A 12,293-nucleotide genomic window follows, 5' to 3' on the forward strand; every position below is an offset into this window, starting at 1 on the left:
AATCGCTCTGAATGAAGCACCGTTCTGACGACACTGACAGCGACATGCACAGTTTTTACTGCCTTCGACCAAATGGTAATGAGAGTATGAGGATGAGGACTATCTGTGACAACGGGTCGTTTCGGACAAGGATAGTCAAGAATGGCGTATGCAATATGTCGCTCGGTTGCTTTTGTTCGCCGTGAGACATGTGCAAGAGTGTTCCATCGACCAGTGAAGCATTGACTTGCATTGGACATGGGGCCTCAGTAGACAGTCAACCTCTCTAAGAGCGCAGATGCCACCACAGTTGGTGTGACCATCATATGGTCCAACAGATTGATGGCATCCAACACCCTATACTACTCAATGATCACTTGTCAGTACCGAGGCTGAATGCTTTCGCGACGAATAGCAGTGTAGGTGCCAATTCTGTAGCTTCAGACAGACTTTCTGCCAGCAGGCATCAAAGGCTCGAGTTCAGGTTGATCTTATCATATTCCACGTGGTAAGCTAAGCGCTGGGCCATCTTTCACCTAGCATCCCCTCTTCCTCTCCTTGATGCGACTAACTATCACATCTCCTTGAATACACCAGAGCAGCAGCTTTTCCAGCAGCATAAACTCTGCTTGTTATCTAATTACGTTAAAATCACCCGATGCGGAAACCCAACAAATCCGCTCAACTTGGGATCTGTTGCCGCTATCAACTCTATTTTGGTATCGTGGCTACTTTTCCCTGAATCGCAGTAGTACAAGTTTCACTTTTCTTACTCACTCCGGTCAATCATTTACTTTGTACAAGACATCTCTTACTCGATGCGCTCCACCAAACGAAAAAAAGAGATGCAAAAGTCGATTCGCGTACAACATAGGTTAAGAAGCTTGACAAGACAGAAGAGAAGAGTAAGAAGGGAGGGGATAGGACTACGGGCGCAATGGCAGAGGGGCTGAGGCTGAAGTGGTCTTGTCTTCTTTTCGCAAGGCAGGCATGTTTTCATGATATCGCATAGACTGCTAGCAGTTAGCAGTAGTGATCTTCACTCACATCATCACGGATTAACTCATCTCGCAATATCATCCATCTCCTCTTCTTTTCCATCATCATTATTCTCCTTGACGTTGCAGAGTGGCTCTTACATCACTCTTTCGTTCCTCATTATCCCATCAGACGGTCGAAGGAGTAAAGTTGGAAACAAGGAGAGAAGGCGAGGCGTGACACACCCCCTTCCCCTTTCCCATTCTACACAACAACGACATCTCTTGTTGTTCTCATCATCACTCGACGTGAACAAATTAGATTCCCAGGCGGAACTCAGTACATTCTTTACACATACACACGCTCGCAGCAATCCAACTTCCTTTTCGATCTCTCGTCTGCATCGACCTACCCACTAGTCCCACACCACATCAACCACCGAGAAGAACGGCATTGACACTACAGTGAGTAGTTAGAGCCCGAAAGAGACACCTTCCCTTTGATCGGGGATTGAGTCGTTTCATCATCCCTTCCTCTGCACGTTCTGCTTCCGATTCAGTAGATCAGGGATGTAGGTCCCTTCATACGAAGCCACCTCCGGGGGTGGAGGACATGTAAAGGGGGGTCCATGCGGTCCGTGCCTTGTTTGATATCTTGTCAAAGCGTTACTTTTGCCTTCTTTTCTTTTGCTACGTCGCGCTCAGAGATATCAAGTGGAGAGATGTTGGGCGCAAATAGATGTAGCATGTCGCTGATATCGTTGGTCATCGATAGCTAGGCATCTTACAACGCACTTGGACGGATATTTTCGTCTTGCCTGTGTCCCTCAAACAACCGTCACTCTTTATTCTCCTACTCTTAAGCCAACTCTCGCCCGGTTGCTCTACCTCGTTTCAATCGAGCGATTTAGCGTCCTATCGAAACACCTTTGACAGGACCCAGCTGTCTTGCTTTAAGCACCTGTCGGAACATTTCTCACTCGGAGCGCAGTTGCACTGCCCGACAGGATCATCCGTCCATCGCACTGATTGTGATCGTGATTGGGGATTCGTGTGTGAGATCAGAAGCAGATCCGCTTCTCCTCCTTGAATCGTGTGTCGTAAGAGTGAGTTTGTTTGTCCGTCCGTCCTTTCGAAGAGGTCAATGATTGTGTGTGCTGACATGGCGTAATGAAAAAAGCACAGATACACAACCAAGCTCGATCGTCATCACAGAGTGGTCATTGAAACCGAGGACCGTGTCCTTGGTGTCTTTGCGATTGAGAACTGAAATAGTCAACTTCACAAGACCCCCCAAGATGTTCGCCCCACAACAACAAGAATTGTGTTTTCTCTCTGCTCGAGAGAAGATGCAAATCGCTAAAATTGCCTTGATCGAGGCGGAAATGGAAGAGGCCGAAGCGAAGAAGATGAGAAAATCGCAGAGTCGAAAAAAGTCGTATGCGCTGTCGCTGGACGGAAGTGACATGGACAGCGAGCTCGCCTTTGTGAGTGCAAACAAGTTGAACGTCGAGTGGCCTTTGCTGACAACCTGTACAGGCCTCGTCGTCCACGCATTCTCGTTCTAGCTCGTCACGTTCTGTCCCAACTTCTAAATCTATCCTTCGTCGACCTATCTCCACCTCTACTCAACCCCAATCTCCCGCTTCATCGTCGGTTTCCTCACTTGCACTGCCTGTGCCCTCTGCACCTCTGCCACCTGCTCCTACCTCCAACCCTCCGAACACGGACTTTGGACCTTCGATATCCCCCGGGACGTATGCGAGTGGTAGCGGTGGAAGCACGATCACTCCTCTGCAATTGCGAAGACGGAGCAGTCGAGTTCGATTCTCCGACCAAGAGTCAGTGGGCTCACCGCAACCCAATCTGACGACGCCCAGTATCGGTCGACCTACATCGCAGCGAGCTTTGAGACGAGAATCGTCCATAGACGGCCTCCGTTCGGACCTCGCCCTGGCGACGGGGTCCGTCCGCCAACGATCCTCGGTGGCATCTCGAAGCTCCGTTGTATCTCGTGCTTCCGTCGCTTCCTCCATCGCATCAGATCCATGGGCATGGCGATCGAACTCGATCGTGTCTTCCAGACTTAGCGTCGGGAGCTCGCCTGACGAAGAATCGGTCGAAGAAGCCTTCAAACCGCAGGCTTTACCATATCCGAAGATCCCGCCTGCGCTCTCTCGATTAAGCGTCGAGACGAGCGCGTCGTCCGAATGGTCCGATTCTCCCGGTAATGCTTCGCCTGAATCCGTAGCTTCCCCAACGTTGAAGCAGACACTCGAGCGATCTTCTCTCGGATCCGTCCATGTTCCCATCAAGTCATTGCCATCGCTGGATGCTCGATTGGCTGGATCAGACGGATCACTGTACTACGCTCCATCATATATCAGTAATGGCTCATCCCTCGACATCGATCAGGACATCGAGTTCGAACGATCGAATGATTCGACGAGTTCGAGCTTCTCTATTCAGCTTCCCCCTCGATCTTATCCTTCTCCTTACGCCGCTCTCCTGCCAAGACGAAGAAGTTCGCTCGCAGCTCATGTGGTCAGCGCGAACTTGCCATCCATGATCAACAGGGGAGAATGGCACGATTCCGAGTTGAGTCTCAGTCCTCGGAGCGAGCCGAAGATGTTGGAGGTTCAGGCAGCCGGGAGGAGAAAATCGAGCTTGGCAACTGAGTCGATTACCGCGGACAGTCAACAGGAACAAGACTTGAAAGCGGTTGAGATCTCTATACCCTCAAGAATGGACAGTATCGACCTTCTCCCTTCGTCTGTCATCTCCTCAACAGACCGAGGACACAAACGCTCAGACTCGGCTCTTAGCGCTATCATGGCATTCCCGATTCCACCTGATAGAGTCACTGAGACGGAAGTCAAGTACTTCTCGGGACCCCAGATGATGGCAGAAATGTCGTCTGTTCCTGCGTCGGTCAACAGGGTTGAGAAAACGGCCGTCGTAGAAGTCGATGGCGTGGTCGTCATCGACAAGGAGGAAGACCATGTCCAAGCGGAAGCCGAAGAGTTCATCATCCCTGTCGAGCAGGCTTCGGAGTCTGGGGAACCGGACGAAGCACTTGGCATGATGGATGGCGAGATCCTTCTCAATCCACCTTGTCTCGAAGCAGCACCGGTTCATGTTGTTCGAACCGCGGATGTCGAAATTGTCGATCAGTACGAGGCGGACATCGAGGTCTCGAACGCAGTTCGACCGCCAAGTCCGGAAGTACGGCAACTGTTGACTTCGCTCCCGAGGCCGAAGCGTGTGAGACGATCGGCCATCGACCCGGGACTTGAGACGGAAGAGAGTGATATTGGTGAGCCACAGCGAAGTGAAAATCTTGGCTTGACTGACAAATCCCGGCTTGCAGATCTGAGTACACCTCTGATCACCGCTGCATTGCGATCCAAGATCCTCACGCCTCGATCCCGACTCGTCAACCAGCAACTTACTCTGCGCCGACCTACCCAATCACGCTCGTCGAGTTCCAACTCTGTTAACTCGGAATCACTGAAGACCGGCATGGGACTCACCAGCGGCAGAGGTTGGAGTGGTAGTGAATCTGAAGAGGAGGAATGGGTCTCGGCTGTTCGAAGTGTCTCCCAGCGCAAGGCGGCATCGCGAAGCCCACCTTTGTTAAATCTCGAATCGACGCCTACCTCGAACCGATTCTCTTCGGCGAGTTATGCGTCCTCGTCGCAGAGCGTCAGTACCGGTAAATCGACTAACAACCGACTCTCTCAACTTTCCACCCTGTCAGGTGTGTCTACAATCGAGATCGACCTGGGACCTCTTACTCCGGCGACCAGTATCAACATGGACGATCTCACACCTCAAGTCATGCGAAGGACCAACTCCACATCAAGCACCGCGTCAAGTCTGCCTGGTGACTTCCCATGGGGTCAATCGTCTCCTCCTGCCTCGCCAATCAGAGGACTATTCGCCAGCAGTCCTTCGAGTCGTAAGAGCTCCAAGGACAGTTTCCCATTCCCAGGGACATCTTCGCCATTGCGCACTCCTACCAGAATGAAGAGTCCGAGGACACTGCCTCCTCCCAAAAACGAGGTGGAAGGATGGGGCGAGCCCGAAGTTCTCATGGACGATCGTGATTGGGACGAAGACATCTTATCTAGATCAACTTCGGCTTCGGGCGGGTCATGGAAGAGGACATCTTCCCTCGTCGACACCGACGACGAGGACCAAGACGGCTCCTCCTATCGCAGTACCAGACCGAATATGGGATCTAGAACGGAGAGCGATCAAAAGACGCCGAAAGCCAAGCAAGGCGAGAGAGCCGCATCTCCAGATGTCTGGGCAGCAGCAGAAGAGGAGAGTCTGATGGAAGAGAAGATGCCAGAGGTGGAAGTGAAGAAGCCGGTATTGAGGCCCAGACAGAGTTTTTTGAGACAACCCACTCAGATTAGAATTAGAAACGTCACCGGGTGATTGTGTTGTACCGTCGTCTCATATATCATATATCATATACAAATCTGTCTGTCTATAATTGTACGGTACGCGTATCCATCTATTGTAGATCATGAATGATTATACCTATTCGAATATCGACATGCTTGGTATTATCGAGCGATACTGCCCGCTCGCTCGAAAAGGTATCATCAGGCCGCGGTGCAACGGACATATGTCTCTCCACGAGACTGCTCGAATGGTGTGAGAGAACAGCTACCGGTTCGGTCTACTCCTCATCCTCCTCGTTGACTGTGCAGACCATCACTGCGTCCTTGCCCATCGTTTCTGTATGTACCGTTCTTAGTGGTGGTAAACCTTTATCTTCGCCCTGTGTGAGAAGTCATCAGTCAGCGGCGTCACAACACCAGATGATGGCTCGTCAGTTGTGACTCACCTCTGGTACTACACCGACACCTTGTCCTATAAACATCGGTGCAACAGTGACGACTACGCTGTCCACCAATACACTTCCATCTTCCCTTTGTCGTTGATGTAAGAACGTACTAAGCACTTTTGATCCACCTTCAATCATCACAGATTTCAAGCCCAACTTGCCCACTATATCAGGTAAATCCGACGGAGGAATATGTCCCTTTTCATCAACTTTGACGGCGATAACTCGAGCTCCTTCCTCTTCGAGAGAAGTGCGTTGGGAGAGGGGGACTTGATCAGAACATATTATCCATGGTTGAAGGAGCGTCTTGCCTCGTTCGAGGGGTTTGGTATTCCATTCGGATAAGATTCGAGCGGTTGGAGGGAATCGGAGATGGGGATCAAGGATGAGAGGTTGGGGTGGTCGAAGGTTGAGTGAGGAAGGGAGGAGATTGACTGGTCAAGAGGGATAGTCGTTAGTATGTGCGATCCTTGCGATTAGCTTAAATGGGCGATGCTGCGTTGTACCGAGTCGAGTCAAGGTCGGAGGACTGGACATGATGGATGGGAGTGGGCCAGAGCCCATTTGAGTGAAGGACCGCCCTCAGACTCACTCTGTAATCTTGGATCATCGAGGATGAGCGTATTCACACCTATCAGTATAGCATCGTGCATAGATCTTAGCCTGCAAACATCAACGTCAGTCAATCAGCTGTACATCTCCCTCATATGACCTGTGCACACACCAATGCGTCATCAACATGCTCTCGGGACCACTAAGAATCACCCTCTTCCCGCCTACACCTGCAATCTTGCTATCGAGAGATTGGGCCCATGTCACCGTGATATGAGGTCGGGAAGTGGTGGCTTTGTCCAAGGGGAGATGCTGCGCGAGGAAACCAGGCGCCTCGGTTGAGCTTGGGGTCGTCATTGTCTATGTCCGTTATGCACGTCTCGACCTGCTTGCGTGCGTTCAATGCAGGAGGACGCTGTGCTCAGTAGTGGTTATGGACATTGTCGGTTATGCGATATGCTGAGATACCATCACGTTGGTTGATCTCCCGTGCCTGAATGAGCGAACACTCTTTTTTGAGGGTGAGTTCAATTCGCAGCTTCGCTCCACGTACATAATTGTAATAACCTCGTCCCACCATCCTATTTCTCTCTTTTGCATATCCCATCTCCATCCTAGAACCTGCATATCTCTCCCTCTCTATCGACTTTCCCCAGAGTACTTCGCCCTTCACTTACATTCGACTGCCCGTACAATCGAAATTCACATCGTTTTCACAATCGTTACATAAAAACAGACTGTGCTCTAACAGTCGCACCGGATCGCGTCGAACCACTAAAATCACCCGAATACACCAACACTCTCTCTTCCAAACTTGAACCTCACATAACTCTTACTTCCTCGCGCAAAACGATCATGTCGTCCCCCGTCGTTCTTCCCCTCCCTCCCATCAACGCCGCAAGCAAATCCTCGAAACCCGTCACTCGTCGAACTCGTACTGGTACCAGTACTACCTCGACCTCGACCATACCTTCCTCGACTTCTTCGCCTGAGCTCAGTTCGTGCGATCCCTCGGATCAAGAATCTGTCTCGGCAGATGAGAAGAACACTGTCAAAGAGGAGGAGGACCCGTTCCCTGATTTCTTGTGGATGACAACCGAAGAACCTCATAGATCTAGACGAATTGCGATCCTCAAAGCTCATCCGGAGGTGAGTTGGGCGTTAACCCTGTCGTCCTATCAATGTCTTTGACCTTAATTGTCGGAATATGACCAAATTTGTCGTCGTGCTGTGTGCTAATCATTCGGATTGCCTTTGGATAGGTTCGAAAATTGATGGGTCCAACATCTGCCACCTTCCCCTTGGTCCTTTTTGTCCTCGCAATCCAAATCTCTCTCGCCATCTACTTCCGTAACTCCCATCCGCTGTCCTTCCCTTTCCTCCTAACAGCATACATCATCGGTGGAACATGTAATCAAAACATCTTCCTTGCGATACACGAGATCACCCACAATCTCGCTTTCAAATCGATTAAGGCCAACAAGCTTTTGGCCATTGTGGCCAACTTCAGTATTGGTGTCCCTTATGCGATGGCATTCAAGGGATATCATATTGAACATCACAAGTTCTTGGGTGAAGATGGGATCGATACGGATTTGCCGAGTAGGGTGGAAGCGTTGGTCTTGAACAACGTAGCGGGGAAGACATTCTTTGCGTGAGTGCGGTGACGAAAAACTCAATCCTGGTCTACATCTCCTTCTCCCTTACTGTCGCACCTTTCCTGCACTTGATCCACCAAGCTCCTCTCGTGCGTCGTGTTCTCGAATGAATATCCGCTAAATACACCTTCTCTCGCAGTACATTCCAACTCCTCTTCTACGCCATCCGACCAGGTTTTATCCGAGCTCAGACTTTCACCAAATGGCACGCTCTCAACCTCCTCGCCGTCATCTCGTTCGACTTGGCGCTCATCCACTTTTCCGGGGTCCGATCTTGGCTCTATCTCGTGATCAGCTCGTTCTTCGCAGGATCTTTGCATCCTTGTGCGGCACATTTCATTGCCGAGCATTATCTCATGGAGGGACCTTTGCCCATCCCTGATGAACAAGGTGGTGATGAGGATATTTTGATGAAGGGTTTGGCACAGGAGACCACCAGTTATTATGGACCTCTTAACATCTTGTGTTACAACGTGAGTCTATCCTCTAGGCATTCTGCTATTGTTGACACAGCTGACGTCGTAATGTGACAGGTCGGATACCATAACGAACACCACGATTTCCCTTCTGTACCATGGACCAGACTCCCCCAACTCCGAGCCATCGCATCTGAATTCTACGCTCCTCTCCCTTCTCACGCTTCATGGCCATACGTCACATGGAAATTCATCACAGACCCGAGTGTCGGGATGTGGTCTCGGGCTAAACGAACTTCGAAAGGCGAGAAGATCCATGAGAATACATGGGTATCAGGCGCGGGGGCGGCTTCGAAAGTCGGTTTGGAGGGTGAAGTCGTCGCGCAAGAGGATGAAGAGGAAGAGGAATTGGGATACGCGAGTGATCGTGATGATAGGAAAATGAAGACAAAGTAAGGTTGGGAACGATAAATAGATTGCTTAGATCTCACTCAATCCCTGCTGGTCGGTGGATTCACCCACAAACACTCCACACATACCACACACTACACAATCATTTAACCCTACTCTGCTCTAGATATCATGTTTGTATGAAAACTTTCGAAAATTGTCTCGGGTTGACTGCATATTATCAAAAAAACGGCCATATATGACAGAGTGGTAGCGTTGCATGTTGTTGCAGGTAATCAAGTGCAGGGTATATACTTCATCATGCTAAACTCGTTCGTCCCGCTCATCCCCTCCCGACCCATTTCTCCTGCTCAAGTTCTGGCTGTTCACTCTCCCAATCGCCTTCCGCGTATTCCTCAGGTCCATATTCATCGTGCTCCTCTTCGATCCTTCTTCTCATGTTCACCCCCGCTGCCAACTTCTCCAGATCATCTTTCGCTTTTCTCCTCTCTCTACCTTGCCCTACACCTTTCATCCTCCATTTCAATCTTTTCCCCAAAGCAGCTTTATATCGACTGACGATCCACTTCAATCGCCCAATTCCTTCTCCATCTTCCACTTTCACCAATCTCTGATGTAAGACTCTCACATCGTCAAATAAGAGATATGGAGGGACTTGAGCTTCTGGTGTACTTCCCGGTGTTGACATTTTGATCTTCAGTCCAACTTCCGGTAACGGTGCGTATGTCTGAAGTATACCTAATGGTGGATAATTTTGATGGAATAGCTCGAGTAACGATAAAGAGGTAGAGGATGATCCGAGAAGCGCATGAAGACGAATGACAGATCGCCAAACTCGTTCGGTTTGTCGATCTCCCAGTCCTGATAACCATCTACGTCGTTGTTGTGCCGAGAGATCCGAGATGCTTTCAATCTCTTTCGAGACAGTCTCAGACCAAGCGACATATTCTGACCAAAGTTGACATCCCCACTCATAGGCAACCGATCGATCGGAATATTCGATACCGCCTCGTGTACCCGACGCACACTTCTCCAGGATTTGAAGATACGTCCATCCGTTGGGCTTGTTAGTCTTTGACAACTTCGACACTGCGTCCCAAGCGGAGTCGTACTCCTTCCGTGCTCCAGCGAGTGATGAAGAGTGAGCGAGATGAACCGAGAGATACGAGTTGATGAGGCGAGGCGTGAGTCGGACATCTTTGAAAGGTAAGAATTCGTTCGTCGCCCCTTGAGCGGCAGCTTGCTGGTCGTGGAGGATACGCTGGAACAGTGCGGTCGCTTCGCGTATAGCATCGGCGCTGCTTTGCGGTGTGATCGGTATGTCTCCAGTCACAGTCTCCGTATTCTCGATTGCTTGAGAATTGACAGGTTCAACTAGCTCTTCCAGCACGTCAACGTCCAGCCATTCTTCGCCCCCTTGCTCTGCTTCTGCTGTTGCCCCTTGTATCTCTTCCGCCACAGCCTTCTCTCCGACGTCCTGCTTGACCTTTAGTAACTCTCTCCCCACCACCGGCTTCCACGCAGCATAGGTCATAAACACTCCCGCGAGCAGCTCCTCGTCTGCACCCTTCTTCCAATCTTCCGCACCCCAGATCTGTCCGCTCTTCGCCAGTTTCACAACTTCCGTCAAAACCCATCGTGCCCTATTCAGATCTCCGGCACGTTTCGTCCCTTCCAACAACGCTGTAAACGTCTCGAGTGTCGGTAGGTATTCTGACGTCGTAGGCATCTGATGACCATCTTCTTCCGCGAATGGAACAAAAGTCGCATCGTGATGTTTCGCCAGCATCTGTCGCAAGAGATCGAATGCTTCCAAGTAGTCCTTCTTCGTACTGCCTAAAGAACGAATGATTGCGGCATATTCGTCTCTTGTCGGATCCATCTTCTCGCTCTCGGTCATCTCGATCCAAAGATCTCTCGCTCGTTCGGGTTGCGGTTGTCGTGCATCACCACAGACCCGGATCATGGTGGTGTACAGTTCTCGAGATGGCGTGGAATGGGCTGCTAGTCGCATGTGTGTGAACAGGTCCCATGCGAGAGCACGAGTGTGAGCGTTCGGCTGCGTAAGAGGCGAAGGCTGGGTGAGATGGGATAGCACGACATGGTAGGAAGATTGTGGTAAGGGTCGACCAGCTTCTTCAGCTTGGGTGAGGTGGGAGATGGCGATCTGAGGATTTGAGGGGTTTTGCCGAAGTAACGCCATCATGACAAGGTCTTGGTGGCTGGGTAATACAGGTAGGCCGCCTGTATGATTGACTGTCAGAAACAAGCAGGGGAGGGAATTGACGAGACGTACTCTGAATGAGCTCCATACTCAGTCTCGCAACCTCATCTGTTCGACCCGCCATCGCATCCACCTTCATGATATCTGCTATTCGTTCCTCTTGTAGCGGCGCGCCATGAAGCTTTACATATGAACGTCAGCTGCATTCAGGCCCGAGATTGAGATTCAGCTCACGTTCATAACATCCAACAACGACTCTGCGCCCCTTGCATCCCCTCTTTCAATCTACATCAAATCCCATCTGCGGTTAGCTTAGATCACAATGAAGGAATTATGAAAGCTTACGAATTCCTCAAACAGCGCATCCCACTCTTTTCTGCTAACCACACCGAGGGGGATATCCATCCCTCCTACTCCTGCATTCGCTTTCCCTTTACTTGTCTCACTAGGTCCTGTGCCCTGCCCTACAGCTACTGAGGCAAGAAGTGCGAACACTCTATGATGAGTTGGCGAGTTCTTCGTCGCTTCTCGTATAGAGGCGATACTCAACTCTCCTCCTCCATTCGCAACTCCACCACCTTCCAACAGAAGTTGAGATTGACCTGATCCGGACCCTGCCACAGAACCAACGAGTCGACCCTCTACTCTTCTAAGAATATCTTCCCTCTCTTCTTTACTGAACGATATCCTCTTCCTCGCATCACCTCCTGGACCTTCCAGCGCTAATCTTCCCACATTTGGGTCCTTCAGACCTGTCCTGACTAAATCCTTATAGAAGTTCCTCAAATCATCTTCTTCGAATGGTGGGAGATCCTCAATTGCCTTCTTCGTCAGACGAGTCTTCAACTGACGAGAGAGCTGTTGTTCCGAAGGAAGAGAGGCAAGCGTCTCTTCGTTTAATGGTAAAGAAGGAGGACGAGGAGGGGGTGGTTGGTACAGCGGGAAGTGACGACCGGAGGTTTGAGCTACATCTTGAGGTATGTAGGGTGAAGTGCGAGGCGGTGGTGGAGTGGAAGTGGTGTGATAACTATGTCAGGAGAAGTTAGCGAAATGATGGAGGGAGAGAGAAGTGATGATAGAATAAGCTCACGTTGAAACCTCGGCAGAGCGAGTAAGACCCCATAACCTGGCAGCTCTCAGTCGAACCACCTTCCGAGCGAAACTTGGTCGCAACATCTTCGCTGGACTGCTATCTACCTGAATGAGACGATGTAA

General features: G+C 50.5%; 4 protein-coding genes across 4 annotated transcripts; 2 read left to right on the top strand and 2 right to left on the bottom strand.

The window, feature by feature from the left end:
- Positions 1-2,254: 2,254 nt before the first annotated feature.
- CI109_105129 (uncharacterized protein) lies at positions 2,255-5,402 on the top strand (the record flags this gene model as incomplete). The annotated part of the gene is made up of 3 exons (XM_032003149.1): positions 2,255-2,443; positions 2,496-4,272; positions 4,327-5,402. The coding sequence occupies 3 exons, from the start codon at positions 2,255-2,257 to the stop codon at positions 5,400-5,402; spliced, it is 3,042 nt and encodes a 1,013-aa protein (XP_031862471.1).
- A 247-nt stretch (positions 5,403-5,649) lies between these two features.
- CI109_105130 (uncharacterized protein) lies at positions 5,650-6,726 on the bottom strand (the record flags this gene model as incomplete). Its single annotated transcript, XM_032003150.1, has 4 exons — positions 5,650-5,751; positions 5,818-6,251; positions 6,410-6,480; positions 6,542-6,726. The coding sequence occupies 4 exons, from the start codon at positions 6,724-6,726 to the stop codon at positions 5,650-5,652; spliced, it is 792 nt and encodes a 263-aa protein (XP_031862472.1).
- Positions 6,727-7,224: 498 nt separating this feature from the next.
- CI109_105131 (uncharacterized protein) lies at positions 7,225-8,899 on the top strand (the record flags this gene model as incomplete). Its single annotated transcript, XM_032003151.1, has 4 exons — positions 7,225-7,518; positions 7,632-8,023; positions 8,167-8,500; positions 8,561-8,899. The coding sequence occupies 4 exons, from the start codon at positions 7,225-7,227 to the stop codon at positions 8,897-8,899; spliced, it is 1,359 nt and encodes a 452-aa protein (XP_031862473.1).
- Positions 8,900-9,176: 277 nt separating this feature from the next.
- Positions 9,177-12,254, bottom strand: CI109_105132 (uncharacterized protein; the record flags this gene model as incomplete). The annotated part of the gene is made up of 5 exons (XM_032003152.1): positions 9,177-11,098; positions 11,151-11,259; positions 11,313-11,363; positions 11,424-12,105; positions 12,169-12,254. 5 exons carry the CDS (start codon positions 12,252-12,254, stop codon positions 9,177-9,179), a joined length of 2,850 nt encoding a protein of 949 aa, XP_031862474.1.
- Between the last annotated feature and the right edge of the window lie 39 nt (positions 12,255-12,293).

This window comes from Kwoniella shandongensis, chromosome 9, assembly GCF_008629635.2.
Source record: "Kwoniella shandongensis chromosome 9, complete sequence".
In the NCBI taxonomy this organism is placed as follows: Eukaryota; Fungi; Basidiomycota; class Tremellomycetes; order Tremellales; family Cryptococcaceae; genus Kwoniella; species Kwoniella shandongensis.